A 21,110-nucleotide genomic window follows, 5' to 3' on the forward strand; every position below is an offset into this window, starting at 1 on the left:
TAATTAACTTATTTTATTGCCACATTTTCAATCATAATAGCCTTAAAGTTTATTGGTAACTTGTGTATTTCTTTGTACAGTATCCTAATTTAGTATTCCGTTGTTATTCTGTTTTCTGTATTTTGTTTTCGACATAACGCATGTGGAAATGACAATAATGTTAAAATTCACCCCCTTCTTTCCTTCCACTTGTTTCCCAGATTATGATCGAGTTCTGCCCTGGAGGTGCTGTGGATGCCACAATGCTCGGTAGGTTCCTCTTCTGTCTTTCTTTGACCTCATCGGAGAGTCAGGTTCAGTGACACCTTTCCCTTCAGCGGTGACCGTGAGGCAATATACAAGTGTACTGTAATCCGTAGGAGAAATCGAGACGGCGTTTTCTCACAGTAATGTGTAGAAGCTCTCTGCTATGATCGCGCACTAGGCCTTGGCCTTGAAAGCTCGAGAAAGCAGATCCTCCTGTGTGGGAAATCCCCCCAGTCTGTTTTCAGTAGGTAATCCACATCCTCATAACTGTCTGCGTCTCCTCTGCAGCTAACCAAACACAGACGACATAGAAATATAGTCCGCAGGGCAGGACTCACTGTGGAAAAGCCTCTCTGATCTGGGATTATCTGTCCAGCAACAGTATCGTACAGAGATCTGATTGTATCATGTCAGGTTTAGCGTTTTTATTTCCAAATATGGACGGAGCAGCGCGCGTGTTGTGGATTTTTAAACCCTCTCGTGGAATTCTCTGCTGCTGTCTTTCTGTTATTGTGTTTAAACTCTGCATCATTTGTCTCCTTTCTCTTGTTGCCCTCATCAGAGTTGGACCGCGGGCTGACCGAGCCGCAGATTAAGGTGGTGTGTCGGCAGATGTTGGAAGCTCTGATCTACCTCCACAGCATGAAGATCATCCACAGGGACCTGAAGGCCGGCAACATCCTTCTCATGCTGGATGGGGACATCAAGCTTGGTGAGGACTTTGATTTTATTTGTTTTTATTACTCTCACAAAAAGCTTTTCGTAGGCATCTGAATCCACATTCACTGTAGGTTTGTGATATACTAATGTTTTCTCTCGTTGTTGTTGTTGTTGTCTGACATCTTGAATCATTTCGGCTTTAAAACAACACAGGATGAGGAGCTCAGATAAAATCACAGTAGTTTGCAAGCGGAGGTCAGGCATTGTAGAAATATTACAAACCTCCGGAACAACTTGACAAAGTATCACAATAAGCTAACGTTGGCTTCCGAATCGAATCTTGATTTTTCGATTCAGAACCTTATGAATCAATTTAGCAAATTGGCCACGATACCCAGTCCTCGTCATAACATTACCAGAAATAATAATGATAATAATAAACAATGAAACTTCGGGGGCATTGTTGGTTGCATGCAGACCGTATTTACAGGGCCTGGTGTTATTTGTCTTGCCTTACATCCCATAATTATTCACCGGGAAATGGTTTTTGCTGCTAAAATGATGAAAGTGGAACAAGTTCACATTATGTCAGCAAATTGCAGGTTATCTCTTGACCTAGTCTGTTGTTTCTTTGGCTTAGATGACACACACACACACACACACACACACACACACACACACACACACACACACACACTCAGCCCCTCCCGTGCTGCTGTAGGAGGATCGTAACCGAGCAGTGTGTGTGTGGGAAAACGAGCATATTTCTATTTACTGACTATTTTCAAGAGTTTTTCCACATTCTTCACATCACCCGAGAATGTGAGTCCGTCCTCATGGTCGTTTTTTTTTTTAGTTCTGCAGCTCTTCACTATGTCACATCTGGAAGGAAGTGACATTTAGTGGCTGTCACGTCAAACAAGCGACAAAAATAAGTGGGTCTTAAGAATGTGATATTTGGTCTGTGGTTGTATTACAATTTCTTTTTTTTTTCCCCCCTAAAGTTATAATTTGCCAGATAATCAATAAGTAATCAACTAATCAATGAATATATGTCAAGTATTTAATCTGTTTCTTTGCTTTCTTGTTTATTTTTGCCCTCTATGACTGTAAACTGAATGTTTTTGGTTTGTGTACATTTTCTTTTTTTTGTTTTCATACAAAAAAAAGGATCAATTTAATCAAGAAAATAATGGACTTTACTCAGCGATGGTGAAATATCATTAGATACAGCCTTACCCCTGCTTCCTGTCAAGTTCCTATTGCTGCACATTCTTCCCCGAGACACCACAGCTCGACATAATCACTGGGAGTTGCCTGTTTTAAACTCCATTTAATCACGACACTGACTCATTTGCAGTCCCCACACTTATCTAACTGCATGCTAATTCAAACCAGGGAGCATTTAACTGGCTTGATTTGGGGTGATGAATCCTGCCCGCCTGCCTGCCTCTGATACATGGCAACGAACATTGTGTTCTCTCGTGCAGCACAGCCTGCTGTAAACCTTGTGACTCGTGTTTATAAAACACTGAGAGAGACCGTTGATCCTCAGGTACAGTGTGTTTAGAATTGCTGAACAATAAGATGGGAATTTAAGAAGAGGGGAAAAAAGCACCTTTTAATTGTGCCCTTGTTTAGTTCCTGGTGGTGTGTGTTTAGGCGTGTTCTCGTGTCGAAATATTTCCATTTAATCACAGTAATGCTTGTAATGAAACACACCCTCAATGACTGATTATATCAGGGAACTCGATGTAGGTTAAACCCAGTGATGCAGCATATTTTTGCAGCATAGAGGTTGGGGAAGGAGCGCACTTCCTCAAGTGCACACAACCTCTGGTTTCCACCCTCATGAGTGAGATTTTTGCTTATTGAGGACAAATATGTGCGGCTGTATTTTTGTCAGTGCAGCAGAAGAAATGATATGTTTGACTGGGAAGTCCAAGGGTATTTGATTTGTAGCCTGCAAAACCACCGCAGCCTTTTCTGGCTTGTGAGTAAAATCCTAGGGCCTCTGCCAAGCACTGGGCAACACCACTTGTAATATTCTTACTTACAAAGGAAAGAACATGTTCAGCCAAAGTGAAAACACACCTGTAATCTGATGGTCGTGTCAGGGATGTTGTGGTAGCTTGTTTTGTGGAGACGGTGATTCTTTGTTGCTTTGTTGTCTCTCTGTCAAAACTATTTCACGAACGTGTCTCTCACATCATCTTTGTTTTGTTTTTACTTTACTACCCTCGCAGCTGACTTTGGTGTGTCTGCGAAAAACACCAAGACTCTACAAAGAAGAGACTCTTTCATTGGAACACCATACTGGTAAGTGATAAGTGGCCACATTTACCTCAGTGTTATCCACAGTAAAAACCTCTAAAATAGAGTCTTATCAAGTGATTTATTAGCACAATATTATAAACAAAAACATTTAACTCCAAGGCACCACAATGAACCTTGTTCCATACCGTTCTCTCCTGTTAACCATTGACCAGACCAGGTTATCATCCATCGTCAGGCATACCATCCCATCTCAATGAAAACACAGCCATGCCTTTCTCTTGCACAACACTAGACGAGTAGACCTGGAAAGAATATTGTAGAAACACGTGCGTGCGTGCGTGTGTGCGTGCGTGTGTGTGCGTGTGTGTGTATACACACCTTTCCCTTGAATGCACGATAAGCAGAGTCAACAAGAAACAACGGGGGGGCAAACATTAGTTCCTTTGCACTAAATCCAAAAGTTCAGATTATAGTTATGAGACTTTACAAATTGTCAGCAAACACACACTGACTGGAGAAGCGTGCTTCATGTTGACACTCGCAAAATACAGCATATACTACACTCAAATCATGAAAAAAAGCATAGTCTGCTGCTTTAGATGTGTCTTTATTATATGGTATTGATGGATTTTACAATTATTTCTTCATTTTTAATTGAGAAAAAAGACTTGACTCAGGTTCATTTGTAAATGAAAATAACAAAGTCCTTCAAAAATGCTTATATATCACACTTAAATCACCTTATCTCACAATGTTAAAGGAAAGCAAAAGCCAAAACTAGGAATAAATAAATGAACTCCATCCGAGTCGAGGGCCAGATGTACCTGTAGTCACATGTATCTTAGCTAGTGCTCAATATATATATATTTTTTTACTAGATATATAAAGCTAAAATAGATAATCCTGCTCATGAACAAACAAACAAAGTGACTGTTCTAATAATATAATCCCGCCTCTTTTCTCTCAGGATGGCCCCAGAGGTGGTGATGTGTGAGACGATGAAGGACGCTCCGTACGACTACAAGGCAGATATCTGGTCTCTGGGAATCACACTGATCGAGCTCGCCCAGATCGAACCCCCGCACCACGAGCTCAACCCCATGAGGGTGCTGTTGAAGATCGCCAAGTCGGAGCCTCCCACTCTGGAGCAGCCGTACAAGTGGTGAGGGCGCACGGAAACATTCCTTCTCTTCTGGGATTTGGGCACATTTTTGCATGTTCAACGTCCTTTTTTAATCTTCTGTTGACATCAGTAAAACTTGAGTCTATTTTTTGCCCCCGCATGAAACGACAGCATCAGCTCAGCAGAGAGGCACAATATAAACCATAATGTTTCTATATCCATTACACACAAGTGTGACTCTTTCACAGCTGCAGAAGTGAACTCGTCATGTGTTTTAAAGAGACTTGGGACGGGGAGCTGAGTCATCTGTTGTCTACGTCACGTATCTGGAAGTGTTTTTGTTTTTGTCGTAACCGTCCCTTCATTCCTTTCCTTCCCACCCTCATCCTCGTTCTCCCTTTTTTTGGTTTTTGATGAATTCTTTCTTGTGTTACTTAAGGTCGCAGGAGTTTAAAGACTTCCTGAAGAGATCTTTGGATAAAAACCCAGAGACTCGTCCAACTGCGGCACAACTCATGGAGGTAAGGCCCTGACGCGCTGTGCAATTATAAACCTAGAGAGAGAGAGAGAGAGAGAGAGGGAGAGAGAGATTTACACAATGCTGCACTTTTGATATATGACGGAACATTGTCCTCGCTCAGCTGTCCTTATCTTACACACACACACATATATATATATATATATATATGGAGCCCTTTTTAATCTGCTATTTTAAGAGCTGAATGGAATGATCTATGCCAGGGAAGTGAGCGGTGCCCCCATGAGGGCACTGGCTATGAGAGGGAGAGGAAAAGCAGATATAACGGGGGCAATAAATGGAGGAGGAGGAGGAGGAGGATGAGGATGGTGTAAAAGATTTATACTCGGGAAAGTCTAAGCTAATCATTATCAAGTGAAGCTGAATGTAAAGGAAACAGGATACACACAGAGACTCATCTAATATCTCTTTGACAACACTGTCTTGAAATCCAAAAATCTGGAGTGAGAGGAGTGAGGAGAGGAAAAAAAAAAAAAGAGAAGCAGGGTGTGGATTAAAGCATGCAAGCAGTGGTTATTAAAATTCAGAGCCACGGTTTCCTGTCTGTATCCCACAGCTGAGGGAATGCCAGCTATGTACATTCCCACTCTCAGCCAATTGAACGACCAAGATTTGCCACAAGCTCAACACCGCGAGCCAATTGGGAGGGGAGCAGCGCTGAAAATCTTTTGGGCTCCTCTGGGGATCCTGCATGCGCTCTCTCCAGTGGGGTGGGGTTTTTGGGGGGGAGGAGGAGGAGGAGGAGGAGGAGGGAGGGGGACAGGCGCGGTCCAGATTTTTGGTGCCGTGCTGGAAGTTTTAAGATGTTTATCGTGCCGGATGCTCCCAACGGCTGTCTGATAGCATTCAGTGTAGATAGCTGCGCAATTATAGCATTAGCTTGTGCTTAGAATGATGGACATTTGCTGAAAGTAATCAGATGTTGTGATGCAGTTATTTGGATGGAAGTAAGTGAAAGATAATCATTAACCACAGATAGTTTCTCTGCACCCTCTGCTTTTGATAAAGCCATATTGTTCATGTTTGTAAAGCTTTTCACACCCAGCCCCAAATGAAAAAAAATCCCCATAATTCACTGCTTCGTGTGCAATGAGAAACACAAGAGGAGGCTTCACTGATCCACAGACTTTTCCCCCTTTAATTTAACTGGAGGATGTTTGGGAGATCTGAGTTCACTTTTTACAACCGTAACAAAGTTGAACTCACTCCTGCAGGACTTGTGTTGCTCTGTGAAGTCTCTATGAAGAGATATGTTGATTAAATGAGTATCTTAGAGGAGAATATGTTGTTTCTTTGTTTGATTTTTTTTACTCGTCTAGACGATAAATACGTTAATTTAAATCACGGGTGTAAAACTCAAATGCCGTCACACAGGAAGTGGCTTATTTATTTATTTACTTTGCAGTAGGGTGCAGTAGGTGTTTATTTACACCTACTGCACCCTCTTCTTCCAAGTCTCACAAATTCAAAAGAAACGTTTTTTGTGAGCATTTCACAAGATGCTTATCATTTTCCTGGTCTCATGTCGGTCTGAACCGCAACAGGTTTGTACGGCGACGACAGTCTTTGCTGGCATGCAGTCAGGAAGTGTGTCGGCTGAATGAGAAGCACGTCTTGAATCCGCCAGTGTTCCTTGCCCTTTATGCCAGTTGCTGAGCTTGTGTTCGTTAAATTCCTGCCCCCATGATCTGTTTTTGTGCAGAGCATCCCTTAAATATCTGTCATAAGTAGCTATAGTTTAATTTCAAATGGATATTCCCTGAAATGCTATAGGTGGCTTCTCAATGAGACATTCACTGTCTGTTGTTTGTCACTGGAGAAGTTAAAACCTGGAGACTAATGCAGTCCTAAAGGACAAGGCCCACCCACCCACACACACACACACACACACACACAAACAGCCTTTTCCCTTTTGTCAGCTGTTCCAATTAAGGAGTGCAAAGCATCTGAATAATAGATGAGACTTTTTATCCCGGCTGCACTTAACTTTTAATTTAGCTTTTTATTTTTCATATTGCCTTGTTTGCACTCTGGACTAAACTAAAGCATATTTTCCTCCTTAGACCTCATAGATCTTTCTATTTTAAGGGCACTATGCTGGATTGTTAATGCATCATTAATGGGGAAAGTTATATCGGAGCGCTGCTATTGTTGTTGCCGTTCAGGAATGGTCAGGTGGTTTCCCCCGGCAGTGAAAGTCTCTTGCAGCTTTTCCTCCTGAGTGTTTTTTGTTGTTGTATTTTTATGTTGTTTCCTTCTTTTCACTTGGTTTGATTTAGCGTGGCTTCACACGTATACAGATTCTCATCTTGTAATCGAAGGCTTTTGTTATTCATGAGATGGAAAACTACTATAGACGCCAACATTTATTTGATTTTATGGTCATTTTGAGTCCACTTACACTATCCTAGTGCTATCAAATCAATGGATGATGCATTTTACCAAAACAAGTGTCTTTTGTGAAAACAGCACCAAAATATGAAGTCTGACTGTCCATTATATTTGCCCCTGTGTCTCTCGTGTCGCACAGCATCCATTCGTGAGGTCAGTGACGTCGAACCGTCCTCTGCGGGAGCTGGTGGCCGAGGCCAAGGCTGAGGTCATGGAGGAAATCGAGGACAATAGAGAGGAAGGCGAGGAGGACGACGCCATGGAGCTCACTGTGGTACCGAATGTCCCTTCGTTTTACTCCTCATGTCTGAAGGCCTTAACCTGTAGCTTCAATATTCAGTATTCAACATTGACCTTAATGATTTTTGATGACGCTATGATTAAGCTGACATGTGAAGAAGAAGAAGTGCCACTTTCTGAATGTGTGGTCCACAGTGGAAACAGATTAGATGCAGTTAAAAGAGAAAGTCTTTTCATTCGTCGACATCTCCAGACGATATAATTAAGTTGGAGCTCGTAATAATACGTTTTAATTTTATAGGACCTTTCAAAACAAAGTTGCAAAGTGTTCTACAATAATTAAAACTCAAGCTATACAGCAACACAATAAAATAAAAGCACAGAAACAAAAAGCAAGTTAAATTCAAATATTCTGTAAATTCTTTTGAAAAGCTAACCTTTAAAAAAGTTTGGTTTTCAAGAGAGATTTAATAACCGCAATGGAACGTTCAGCCCTGATTCCCTCAGGCATGTTGTTCTGCAGACTCGGAGCCTTGACTGAAAATATTTGAGCTCATGTACATAATCGCCACACAACATGCACTCACCTATACATGCACTCATGCCCTTAAGAGCACACACACACACACACACATTATAAAAGCTCTTGTGTTTTGAAGAGCGTTATTTGTTGACCACGGTTTTCTTCCCCCTGTAAAAGGTCGTTATCTACAGAAGCCATTCATAAAATAAGAAAGTGAACATGAACACATCAGGTCACCGCCAGCTCTCGACACAAACAAAGGAACAGAAACAGGAACACTGACATTCAGCCACACCCACACGTGGTTAAATATAAGTTTCTGCATTTGACTTTGCTTCTGTACACAAACCCCCTCTCCTCCTCCTCCCCCATGGAATAAATTATTTAAGGTTACACATTGTTCTGAAGCTATACTCTGAGCCTTAAATGAAAACACATGGTTTCCCTTTCCACCAGTGTCCCTCAAGTGTGGATGATCCTCCACGTAATCTTTCTAGGAAGCTGTCGATTGCTGGTGTTTTTCAAACATTTGTTCAGTTGTAGGAACATATTAAAGCTTCAGGATAAATGGTCTGGTGAGGCTGACATTGCTCTTTTTTTTTCACCTGACTTGAGAGTATTTGTGCAGGTTTGACACTTAAGGTGACATGGCCCTGAAAGCCAGCCAAGCTGTTACCCAACTGTTTATCTCTTCCTGTATATCACACAGAGCAAGACACAAATGTCTGCCAAGGCAATAGAGAGGCTACGGCTAACCATAAAAATGCCAGATGATATTGTTTACTTGTATTTGGAGCGGCTGTGGATCTGAAATACCATCTTCGATTGTTGTTCGGTTGTTCATTATAGTCTTTTTTACTAATTTGAGTCATTAGTTAGTGACTGGAATGCAAAGCTGCCAAAAGACAAAATTTCCATTGGCAGTTTAATTTATTTGTATAAATTATTTATGTGTGTTTGGTCTCATCATATAATGTGCAAAAGGTTCACTAGCTTTGTTGTTTTTATGTCACACTGTTAAACCCCTGCAGCAGAAATTTGTTAACATGAAATAGTAAGACAGAAACGTGTATTACCAGCAATATTACTGAGGGTTCCACTCTAGTTAACTATTGTTTAAGTGTAAAGTCACTAAATACTTGACACCTTAACCATGTGTTCCAATAAGGTGATAGAGGAGTAATCACATGTGGTCATTATGGCATTGCTAAAACAAACAAATCTAATGGTGGCTTAAGTCCTTCGCACATTACAGTACTGTAGTTCTAGGCCATGCCCCACATTTAAAGGGCCACTTCAACCCCCAAAATGCAGTTTTTTACTCATTAAAACAGAAATAAATGTGTTATTTGATGACAAGACAGTGGATCTGGATCTGAGTCTCATTCGCACAACAGAGGAAGTTAGGATTGTAAAAAAAAAACTGTGATTCTGACAATTATAACAAGTTTTATAAAACTGAAAGCAAGACTGCCACATTCCTCCAAAGTCGAGCTTAAGGTCACTTCACACAGGGCGGGCGGATCAAAGCACCGCAGCCATTAGCATCAAGGCTAAAACCAAAGGTTGGAAACATTAACATTTTGGGAGGAAACCATTAACTTAAACCTCTTTTTCCTCTTCAGTCTCCAGGCAAAGAGCCGTGCCAGACCAGTCAGACCAGTATGGAAGGGGACCAGTCTCTGGAGACCCCGAGCCCCACCTCACCGGTACCCGTACCCAGGAAGGGAGCCGAGCCGGACACGCCGCCACCAGAGGAGCGGCCGGGCGCTGCCATGGTGGTCCCTGTTCCTTTACCGCGGCACAATCTTCCTCCAAAGGACGAAGAAGTCCTCCTCGAGTCGGAGAAGTCTGAGAGTGAGGCCTCGACCAAAACGTCGTGCTCAGACTCTGGCATCGAGGATGGAAAGAGTACGCCCACGTCAGAGGACAAGGTGTGCTGACTATACATCTACAATTGTATACGTTGAAATTCCCTTAGTTTTTAAAATATACGCCATTTGCTGCACGTCAGACTGTGACGGTCACATGAATACTACTGATCTGATCTGATCTGATCTGATCTGATCGTGTGAATCCAATTCAGTTATTCTGCCTTTGTCTTTTTAAAAATAACGCTGCAAAACAAACTTTTTAAGGTTGCCGTGGAGACCCCGGAGACGGAGCAGCCACCGCCCCTCTCCCGTCACGAGGCGTCTGAGGAGCACGTCGGCATCTTCATAGACTCGTCAGACAAATCGAGAAACGGCCACGTGACCAAGGAGGGGAACCGCGTTATTATGTCTAACGGAGACTCAGCGATGCCGAGCCCCGCGGTCACTCCTCCCGCGTCGTCTCCCACACGCTCGTCTGCTCCTGTGCTGTTCCCCAAGTCTCGTAGCGGGACAAACGGCAGCCTGAACCCGGACACCCCAGAGCGGACGTCGATGGGAGGAAACAGCGAGTCTGTGTCGCCTTATATCAACGGAGGGATCATCAACAAGAGGCTCTCCAACGCTGGCAGCATGGGCTCTGAGAGCATCTCTATATCGAGGGTGAGTGAGCAAGAAGCAAATCTTTCCGTACTTGGTAAACTGCTAATCGACTTTACTGAATCTAATATCAACTTTATACAGACGACAATAAAGTCATACTGAGGTTTTTAAAGGATTATGATGCTTAAATTAGATTAAAAATACAGTTAAAGTAGTAGAGACAGCAGCTTCTTCCCTCAGTATGAAAACCCCTGCGTGGAACAACTATTCCGGCCTATACGGATATACAGTGATATTAAAAGTTTCAGTATATTATACAAGACTTTATTTGAACCTAACAATAAAACATGTTCAAGCCTCGCAGTTCTATTGCAGATAGGAAGTTAGGAGGCAGATGAGAGAGTTAGTGACACTTTTTTTACCAAAATATGCAACATTTTCCGGTCAATGGCACAAACAGTGGCATCTGTGAGGACACAGTTCATTATTCATCACTGTGAGAGGACGTTTCTATGCAGCTCATTGTCACCGAGTTGCTTCTGGATGCTTATGGACTGACTGTGATTGTGTGTGAGTTGAGTTGTTGTCTCTGTTTGTGGTCTAGTATGTGTAGTTTTTTTTTTTTTGTTGTTGTTTTTTCCAGAGCAGGTGAAGCCGGCAGAATGAATAAGCTGTCTGTGTTTTTTAGGATAGAAGTATAGGTGCAGTCTTGTGTTTTTATATCGTATTAAAGTGTGAAAGTGTGTACTTTTTTTTTTTTTTAAATGAGTGAGGAGTGACTGGAGGTCAAAGACTTCCTGTAATCCCGTAGCTGTCAGCAGTCGCCTCAGACTCTCAAACTCTTGTGGAGGCTGTTTGCTCAGCTGTAGCTGGCACCATGTGGCGTCTCGGGACAGAGAGTGGACAGTAGTTCACACAATCGAGATGTGTCCCTGCCCGAGCTCCTGCCCTCTCCTTTTATATATAAGCTATTTATAAACCAGGAAGTGACGTCCTTTTATAGTTGCCCTGTGCTGCAGTTCACATCCTCTCCTGTAGTCAATGGACCTTGTACCTGTTTAATTGTCATAAAACAATACTTTTGTGTGGGTTTAAAATTTTAATCTTGAAGAATGTTTGTCATACTTTTATGATGAGGTTGTGCTGTCATTCCTGCATGGCCCCTCCCCCTTTGGAGTGACACATGATGATGTCAGTCCTTTGTTACAGTGGAACCTGATTGACAAGATTATTAATCCATTTGTCACTCAACACTCAAACATAGAGCTTCCTCTCTTTAATCCAAGTTAAACAAATCACTTCATGGATCAGAAACTTGTAACACTTGTATATGTTATTGTTATTGTTTTTCTGCAAAGTTCAAACCTAACATAAATGTCTAAGGTATTAAAGACAGAGGCAAAGAGGCTCCGAGCTAACTGTCAAACACCTTGTGTCTTTGTTTCTGTGTCTCAGGACTTTTCGAGTAAGACTTTGAGGCGAACCAGGAAGTTTGTCATAGACGGCGTGGAGGTGAGCGTGACCACCTCGAAGATCATCGGGGACGATCACAAGAAAGACGAGGAAATGAGATTCCTGAGGTATGCAGACGTCTGCGTCCCTCATCGAGATAAACCCTGTGCTTCCACCTGTTCCACCTCACTCCTGTAAAAGAAATCTGTTTTCCATTTTCCGTAAATGGGGGGCCATGATCTCGGGGGGCCCGTTCATTCCTGAGCTCTGACTTAATCTCACAGTGATAAGTGACCTGTTCTATGTTGCTTTCATGACACATCTTACTGTTTGTGGCAAGCTGCTGATTTTGGTTTAGATGATTTTTTTAATAATATAATCCTAAAGGATTTAAGAGGGAAAAAAAAGCACTTGAATAAATATGAAATATGCTTTTAGATAAGATTTGTTTAGTTGATGATGAACACAATGCACTTTTGAGTTCCTGCCATGTCACTCCTGCCATCTAGTGTTTGAAATATGCCATTGCACCTTGGGTGTGTTTGTTGTCGTTGACCGTTTTCCACTCACTCTCTCTGCGTTTCATTATTTGCATAATGCCACTAACGTGACTGTTCTGTTATTCTTGCAACACTAACCATTTTTAAGTTCATACTCGGTAGCTGACGTGCTGAGTTAAAAACTCACTTTTCTTTTGTTTGTTTTTTTAGACGTCAGGAGCTGCGGGAACTTCGCCTGCTGCAGAAGGAAGAGCACCGTGCTCAGGCTGTCCTGAACACCAAGCTGGAAACACAGAAGGAACAAATGCAGAGACGCTTTGACCAGGACATGAATGTGAGTCGCACACACACACACACACACACGATGTAATCACATACAATATCACAATTTTGAATCGTGTCAATTCAGGATGTCACGATTATAGATTTTCTTGGTGCAATTATTGTCCGAGAATGAATCACGATATCGCGATTATTATGCGTTAATTGATTTCATAACACTTTGAATGTGTTAAATCACATGAACACTGCTTATAGGTTTCATTTATGTATATCTTTTGATGCCACCATAACAAAATAATGTAGCAAATACACTAAACTGTTAGGGAAATGTTTAAATTTTTTTGTTCTATCTAGACCAAATGTTAAGGTTTATTTTAAATTGTTTTGATCATTTATTTTATTGTATGTGGCCAGATATAAAATGTATCTATTATTGTGGTTTGTTTATTTCATGTTTAAATTACAATGACACAAATACATTTGTAACAAATGAAACGGACGTGGCATTACGTCTAACTCGCCACGTTACGCTGAAAGCCGAACACGCGTCGTACACAATTAATCGCAAGTAACACTCAATTTAATTTCCTACCGATTCAATGTTATGTTAGTTGAACGTTAACGTAATTTAAGTTTACTCTGGCGTACAGAGCCGGGTGCTTATCCCGCTGATGGTCAAACTTATTACTCGTATTTCCTCATTTCACGGCATGATTCGTGGCATTGCTTTGTTGGAGGGAATAACTCTAACAATCGGGAACGGCTCTACTCTGCACCTCGGATGGAACAAAAACACAAGCTGTAACACGCGGTTGTTGCGTAACTTTTGTTTTCGTTCCGTTTGAGTTGTGCTGAACTACCTGCATGGCTCCGGGCTTCCGGCATAAGCTTTTCTGACGGCGTTTAATACCGCGATTCATTGTGAAATCGAGTCATCGTGACATCCCCGGTGTCAATGCTTCAACTCGGTGTATCGCAGGCCAAGAAGAAGCACTATGACATGGAGCTGGAGAACCTGGAGAAGCATCAGAAGCAGGCCGTGGAGAAGATGGAGGGCGACCACAGCGATAAACTCAAACATGAGTCCAGGCGCATCAAATCGGACCAGGAGCGAGACCTGCACAAGTTTCAGGATCTGATGAAACACAAGAAAAAGGAGGTACTTGTGTTTGAATGTTCTCGTTTTTCCTTTTTATTCTGCCTCCACATCCTGACAACAGTCACTGAATATAACCGAGTTTACCGTCTGCAGGTGAAACAGTCTGTGGACAAACTGCCGAGGAGTCAGCGCAAAGACACACTGAAACAGAGGATGAATTCCTTCCAGGAAATCAAGACCAAAGACGTAAGTTCTCACGTTTAATTTGATTTAATGTAGTCGACATCGTAACTCACACGCTCGCGTGTTTCAGGAGGAGAAATTCCTGCTCCAGCAGAAGAACGTCCTGGACACCACGCTGATGAAGATCATCTCCAACAACAAGAGGGAGATCGCAGAGATGGAGAGGGAGTGCCTGAACAAGAAGCAAGACCTGATAAGAGGTACACAACGCGCACACACACACACACACACATATATCTTGTTGTTCTTTGTTGATCCTTGTTGTGTAGCGCTTGTGTAGTACTGACAATTTGTGTTCCCGATTACTTTGATAAGAGCGCGAAGCAACAATCTGGGACATGGAGGAGAAATTCCTCTATGAAAGACACCAGTTACTGAAGCAGCAGCTCAAAGATCGCTATTTCCTTCAGAGGCACCAGCTTCTGAAGAAACACGAGAAGGTAAAGCCAGTGGACCGTGTACGATTCTACTCACATTTATCTAAATTTTATGTTCTTGTTTCATGTAAATCTCGTTTCCCTCGTCAACGTAGGAGCAAGAGCACATGCAGTGCTACAATCAGAGGATGATTGAGATTTTAAAAAGTCGGCAGCAGCTTGAGAAGCACCGGCTGCCAAAGATCCAGCGCGGCGAAGCCAAGACCCGCATGGCCATGTTCAAGAAGAGCCTCCGCATCCACTCCACGGGAAGCTCCTCGGAGGACCGAGAGAAGATCAAACAGGTGAAAGGAGGAGGACCACGAGAACCGTCCATATGTAAAGCAGCATAAAAGAAAGTCTCTGTACAGTTACTCACCCCCTCTCCTCTGTGTCGCTCTCTCTCTAGTTTTCCCAGCAGGAGGAGAAGCGTCAGAAATCCGAGCGGCTGCATCAGCAGCAGAAACACGAGAGCCAGATGAGGGAGATGGTCGGTCAGTGTGAGAGCAACATCCGAGAGCTGCAGCAGCTACAGGTGAACCATCTCTCGTCTGGTTTCTGAAGGCCAAAAGTGTTGTTTTTTTTTAACGAACGAGCAAAATGTATCGTTTATAGTTCGTAACAAAAGCTTTTCTATTGTGCTCCAGAATGAAAAATGTCACCTGTTGGTTGAGAACGAGACGCAGAGGCTCAAACATCTGGACGAGCAACACGCGCAGCTGATGAAGGACTGGCGGGAACAACTGAAACCAAGAAAGAAGGTGAGATGTTTTCAAAACACGGGAAGCATCAGTAATAACGAGTAGGAGTACAGAGTGATGAGACCAGATCATTCAAATTCTATCTAAATAAAATCCACATGAAATTAAGATTGTAAAATACAAAAATCCTAGTTTTCCTGTTCCTAATCCTGGATGTATTTTGGGTTTCGTCCGCCTCAGGCTCTCGAAACAGAGCTGAACCAGAAGAAAAAGGAGCAGGAGGCTTTCTTCAGGGTCAGTGAAATCTCCGATTGCCCGAATCCCAGCTCTCCACATAAACTCTCCAAGTTTGTGCCTTTCCAAGACTCTTCGACCACATAAAAGCAGCTACTGTGATCATTTACCCCATCCCATAATCCCTCTGACTCTCTAGCCCTCCATGAGATTCATGCTTAACTCAATAAAATCTGATTCTATACAACAAAAAAACAACTTTAGTGAGGATACCAAACTAATTTGGTTGGATAATCCCTGTAGTTTTTTTGTAATTTGGTACAGGGAATTCATTTTTTACACACAAAAGAAACATTTGTTTCCACTAAAGCACTTTTTGTTTAACCAAACTTACGAGTGCCGTCTTCCAAATGAGACCAAAACGACACCCAAATATAAGAATCCCTGACAACCTCGTCCCTATTTCCTGTCTTAGCTTTTTTCACCTGCTTGTCCCCAAAGCAGACGCATGTTGTATAGCTGCCAAAGTATTTATTTTTACTGATAAGAAAAAAGGAAAAATCTTATCCAAATTTATCACTGTAAAAGTTAATATAAATGTTTTTTTTCTTCTTTTAACAAACACTCACGGTATGAAGGCTGTTTTTCTCTCATTATTTGCAATCGTGTTTAAATTATTTCGGGGGTGAGGCTGTTATTTCAAGGTTTTCTACGTTTATATTTTACTTTTTAAATCATTATTCAGCAATAACATTTTTTACCGACAAAGGAAGGGACTAATAATGATAATAAATGGCATAGTGTGGATGTGATGTTATCGTTTCTGTTGTTTTCTTACTGTAAAAATCAGTTACACTGGATGGGAACTGACGAAGCCAAAGTATATAATGGACGTTCTTACAGGGGATTTATTTCTATACTTTTATTCTATAAAAAAAAGAAGGTATTATGTGTTTTAATTGCGCAGTAAACACACTGCCTGCTAACCAAAGTGCAATATTACATGTCTGTTCTTTTGCTAATTTGAGTTTTTATTGTTTTTTTTTTATGCCTTCTTTGCACTGAGAGACGGGAAATGATAGAAAACATTTAAACCAGAATCAGCTTTTTGGACGGAGACGACGTTGATTAAAGTTATTCTTATTGTATTTTCTCTCTCTTTACGTGATTTCTGTTTGGGTGCAACACGTCCGTCTGCTGTAAGACGTCGTCTCTGCGCGTCTCCGTCGGCTCAAACCTTAAAGTTTGCGACGTAGAAATGAGTTGCCCGCCTTGTTTTTGTTTTAGCAGTTTGACCTGCAGACGACGGACGCGCAGTCAGGTCAGCGTCAGGTACATGTCGCGTCGCTCTCACACACTCTGTCACTCAAGTATTTAAAGTTGTACAATTTGTGTTTGGTCATGTTTAATGTCTCTCTTTCTCTCTCTCTCTCTCTCTCTCTGTCTCTATAATATACATATACATATATATATATGTATATGTGTGTGTGTATATGTATGTGTATATATATATATATATATATATATATATATATATATACACATGTATGTATGTGTGTATGTATATATATATATGTGTGTATTTATATATATACACACATACATATATATATATACATATACATACACACATACATATTTCTATATATATATATATATATATATATATATATATATATATATATATATATATATATATATATAGAAATAAAGTTTAGGGAATAATATTGTTTGTATGGAGGGATCGTGAGTGTGAATGAAAGTGTAGCAGAAGGAACCGCTCTGTTGTAAATGACTAAATAAATGCAGATGTTTCTAATGAATGGACTGTGGTGGGGATTTTCTTTTTCTAACACCTGTGGCAGTCAAAGCACATGATTAAACACCTGGATTTTAACGTTTACTCAAATTCAGTCTGAGTTGATTACAACACAATCTGAATAAACTGGCCGGGGCTACATTCTCCCAAAATAAATGATTAGAGATGGAATACGTGGATGACGAGGGAGCTACAGAGAAAATAGGTAAAAGATTCAATGAATTGTCCCCCTCTTTTGGTCCCCCTTTGCTTGTGTCGAGGACTAACCAGCCGCCCCACCTGAACCCCTGTTTTGATCCCAGTGAGTCTTTGGTACTTTTCTGTTTCTCACACAACAGGAACGTGATCAGATGTTGATGATAAATAGTTTTATAAATTCAAATGTGCCCCATCTCTTGGTCCCCAGGTTGGGAACCATGGCTCACCTGACGGAAGCTATTGAAAAAAAAACAAAAAACTGCTATTTTTATACTTGAAATGTTCAAATACTGTCAATATAATTTATAAAAAAAAAAAAAGATCGATAAAAGGAAAACGGTCAAAATTATGGTTTTGGGCTCAAGCACTGACAAATACAGTGGGTATTTTTATCTGGTCTATTTTAAAGGCGACTCGTGGTTTTTCTTAACATACTTCATTGTTTGCAGACTCGGTCAACAACAACAACAACAACATGTTTTCCCCACTGTGAAGCATCTGTAAATTAAAAATAACTGAATGTTTTTGTTGCCTTCCTCTGAATTCTCTGCATGTTGTACTGTTGCACCATAAAGAGCAGTTAATTCAAACACACGGCGACGGTTGAACTGAAAAATCTTGAGACTTTATTGACTTGAGAGAAAGAAGGACTCACTCACTGTAATGAAAATACAGAAGACAGACAGGAACAAAGTAAATAAAGGTTACAACAATGACGCCATCGACCATCTCACAAATCTGCTTTGTGCTGTACTGTACCTCTCTGCTCTTTAGTCAACGTAAATGATACCGGAATAATACAATTTTAGGTGTATTCAAACTTTTATTTTGGCGACACAATAACAACGGGAGGTGGTGTTTGGCGATTAAAGCAACTAGAAGCAGAACACGATTGTTATAGCGTGTAGCCTTGTCTGAATTTGTCCCAAATCATTTTTTTTAACACTTTTTCTTCACTGTAACACATTTATCACATGTAACCAAATTCCCTTTGTTGGCTCTTTCTCCCGTTCGTACCCCCCCAGAAAACCAGTACAGAGTTACAGACCTATAGCGATCGATGGATCGAAGAAGAGACACAATCGTTCCGATATGACTTCTTATTATTACTGTACAATAAAAATAATTTTGACCATGCTTGAGACCAGTCAAGCAATTCATGTAAAACATTTTTTTTTATACAACGGTCATCCTTTGCTGTTACTCGAGCACCAAAATGTCCAGACTGTACATTTAAAATACTGTATATCATTGCACAAATTTACTGTGGATCCCCCCCTGATATCTCCTGCTACAGAAAGTCACACTTGATTATTTTTATTTAGGGTGTGAAAGGACGCGATTATGTTGTAGGTTGTTTCAGACTCGTCCTCACAGTGATATATATTTGATATAAAAAACAAAGTGTGACATTGACGTGTGTGCAAACTCATCAGACAGGAGCGCGACGGAGGGCCCAGTCGTTACAAAGTCACTGCGACGTGAATTCAAAAGGAAAAGCGTTACATTTGCATGTTTTTCTATTACAACAAACAGCATTTCTACTTGGCATATACTGCTACGAACTGTTTTAGCACTTTAGAAAGCCACTGGGGTCCCCTGGAAAGTGTGTGTGTGTGTGTGTGTGTGTGTGTGTGTGTGTGTGCAGTCTTTGTCTAAGATTGTTTTTTTTGTTTTGCATACAGTTTATAAAGCACTGAAGCACTTGGCATCATCATAATAATAATATTAATAATAATAATAGTATAGAGGCACCGTATCACAGAAGGCATGGACGTGTACTTACTGCAGCCAAGGTGAATGAATGAATGGATGAATGAATGAATCCACCGTCTTCACCTCGCCACAACAAACACACACGGCAATAAAAGCAGATAATATCTCACGTAACGTTTATAAAAAAACAAAACATCACACGCTCCCATAAGAGCGCGTGTTATTGCTGGTTCAGTTTAGGTACAACATCCTTTATAAAAAACAAACAATAAAAAAAAAAGGTACCTATAAATAAAAACAAAAAAATGCCTATGAGCTACAAAGTAGTGATAATTTGTTCATCTAAATCCTTATTATTATTATTATTATTGTTGTTGTTATTGTTATTATTCATATGGCGACGGTTGGTTGGGAGAGAACTAAGGTTTCTTGCTCAGGTAGTTGGAGGGGATCCAGCCCTCCACGTCTTCTCCTACATTCTTACAGAACCACCAGCCGTTGCTGTTTTTCTCCAGCACCTCAAACACGGCGCCCACTCTGAAGCCGGACGTCTGCTCGTCCCCTTCAAAGTCGGCCACGGCTAAATACAGCTCGTCCTTACTGGGCTCCCTGAGCAGAGGCGGGAGCTTGTCCTTGGGCGGGCTCGGCTTCTCGCTCTTCATTTGGGGCTTGGGCGGAATCGGGACTTTGTTGACCTTGGACTCTTCTTTGTTCGCGGGCGTCTGGACGAAGCCTTTGGGTTTAGGGGGAGGCGGCCTGCTGAGCTGCGGGGGCGGCGCCTTGGGCATATCCTGGTTTACCTTGGGAGTGGATGGAAGTTTGAGATCAGGTGGACTGCACGGGTCAGTCTTCTTTGGAGGAGGGGGTCTCCTTGGAGCCATGGCGGGAGGTCTCTGTGGGGGGGCTTCCTTATGCGGAGGAACCGCTGGTTTTCCCGGGGGCGGAGAGCAATCCTGGTTATGACCGTTAACATGTCTCAAGGGCAGTTTGGGCTCATCAGAGTACTTGTTGTTGAGAGTCGGGATGTGGGTGGGGGGAGAACTCGTGGGTGAGCTGGGGTGGGAACTGTTAACTGCTGAGGTGCCGTTCTGATGGTTGACCTCCACTGACGCGGAGCTGAGGTCCGCAGGCTTCGGTGGCCTCAGTTTGCTCCTCAGGTTGGTGATGTCAAGCTTGTTCTCGGCCGGTGGATCCGGCTTGGCGGCGGGAACAGGTTTTGGCCGGAGTACTGGCTTGGGCTTCATGAACACTGAGGGCCCGGGCACCTCTGGTTTCTCCTCCTGCGTCTCTGATTTGGGTTTCGGCGGCTGCTTAGGCACAGGTTTCAAATTGAACTTCTTCACCTCTTTGGCGGAAATCTTGTGACCACACTCGAGGCCCATCTCGTTCCGAAGATGAAGAGGTTTGTTCTTGTCTTCTTTCTTTGTCTCTGGTGTCTTCTCCAGTTTGAAGGGCGGCGGCGGCTTGGGTGTAACCAGAGGCATGATGACCCCAGGAGCCGGGGGTTTGGGAGGCAGCGGTTTGGAAAGATCAGACCTTGGTTTTTCGGCTACCTCCAATTCAAAGCTCTTATTGATGGACTCTCTTCGCGGTGGCAGAGCTGGCTTCTCTTCGGCTGGAGGGGCGGCTGGGGCTGGAGGCAGAGGCCCGGAGAAGGCGGAGCCTCCCTTGTTGGCACTAGTTTTCCAGTCTCTCAGCTTAGGCCGGGACTCGGCGGCTGTGGTCGGCTCATCCGGCAAAGGCTTGGACCAGTTGTCGTCCGTGCCCGAGCCGTCTTCCAGTCTCAGCTTCTCCATCTCGTTGGGCAGAGGCGCGAGGAAATTAGGTCTCAGGGCGTTGCTGGTCTTCTTGTACTTGTCGATAAAGGTGGCGGGGGCCCAGCCCTCTTTGTCGTCTATCTGGATGTACCACCACCCACTGGAATTCTTATCAATCACCTGGTGGGTGAAAAAAAAAAAAGGAAAGGGATGTCATCTTA

The 21,110-nt window shown here is 42.2% G+C and overlaps 2 protein-coding genes across 5 annotated transcripts in view; one reads left to right on the plus strand and one right to left on the minus strand.

Moving 5' to 3' along the window:
* stk10 (serine/threonine kinase 10) overlaps positions 1-16,752 on the plus strand; it is a 29,888-nt gene extending 13,136 nt beyond the window's left edge. The window contains exons 3-20 of the mRNA XM_044042128.1: positions 201-249; positions 809-958; positions 3,153-3,225; positions 4,151-4,345; positions 4,746-4,827; positions 7,375-7,509; positions 9,624-9,932; positions 10,137-10,532; positions 11,928-12,052; positions 12,635-12,758; positions 13,686-13,865; positions 13,959-14,051; positions 14,119-14,248; positions 14,364-14,488; positions 14,581-14,769; positions 14,874-14,999; positions 15,112-15,225; positions 15,406-16,752. Of these exons, the coding sequence (XP_043898063.1) occupies positions 201-249; positions 809-958; positions 3,153-3,225; positions 4,151-4,345; positions 4,746-4,827; positions 7,375-7,509; positions 9,624-9,932; positions 10,137-10,532; positions 11,928-12,052; positions 12,635-12,758; positions 13,686-13,865; positions 13,959-14,051; positions 14,119-14,248; positions 14,364-14,488; positions 14,581-14,769; positions 14,874-14,999; positions 15,112-15,225; positions 15,406-15,546 (2,736 nt within the window). The 3' untranslated portion in view covers positions 15,547-16,752. The remainder of the gene's footprint in view (positions 1-200; positions 250-808; positions 959-3,152; positions 3,226-4,150; positions 4,346-4,745; positions 4,828-7,374; positions 7,510-9,623; positions 9,933-10,136; positions 10,533-11,927; positions 12,053-12,634; positions 12,759-13,685; positions 13,866-13,958; positions 14,052-14,118; positions 14,249-14,363; positions 14,489-14,580; positions 14,770-14,873; positions 15,000-15,111; positions 15,226-15,405) is intronic.
* A 1,267-nt stretch (positions 16,753-18,019) lies between these two features.
* sh3pxd2b (SH3 and PX domains 2B) overlaps positions 18,020-21,110 on the minus strand; it is a 29,263-nt gene continuing 26,172 nt past the window's right edge. For all 4 annotated transcript variants that reach the window (XM_044042273.1, XM_044042271.1, XM_044042272.1 and 1 more), the window contains one exon: positions 18,020-21,069. In XM_044042273.1, the coding sequence (XP_043898208.1) occupies positions 19,552-21,069 (1,518 nt within the window). In that variant the 3' untranslated portion in view covers positions 18,020-19,551. The remainder of the gene's footprint in view (positions 21,070-21,110) is intronic.

Source organism: Solea senegalensis, linkage group LG13 (assembly GCF_019176455.1).
Source record: "Solea senegalensis isolate Sse05_10M linkage group LG13, IFAPA_SoseM_1, whole genome shotgun sequence".
Classification (NCBI taxonomy): domain Eukaryota; kingdom Metazoa; phylum Chordata; class Actinopteri; order Pleuronectiformes; family Soleidae; genus Solea; species Solea senegalensis.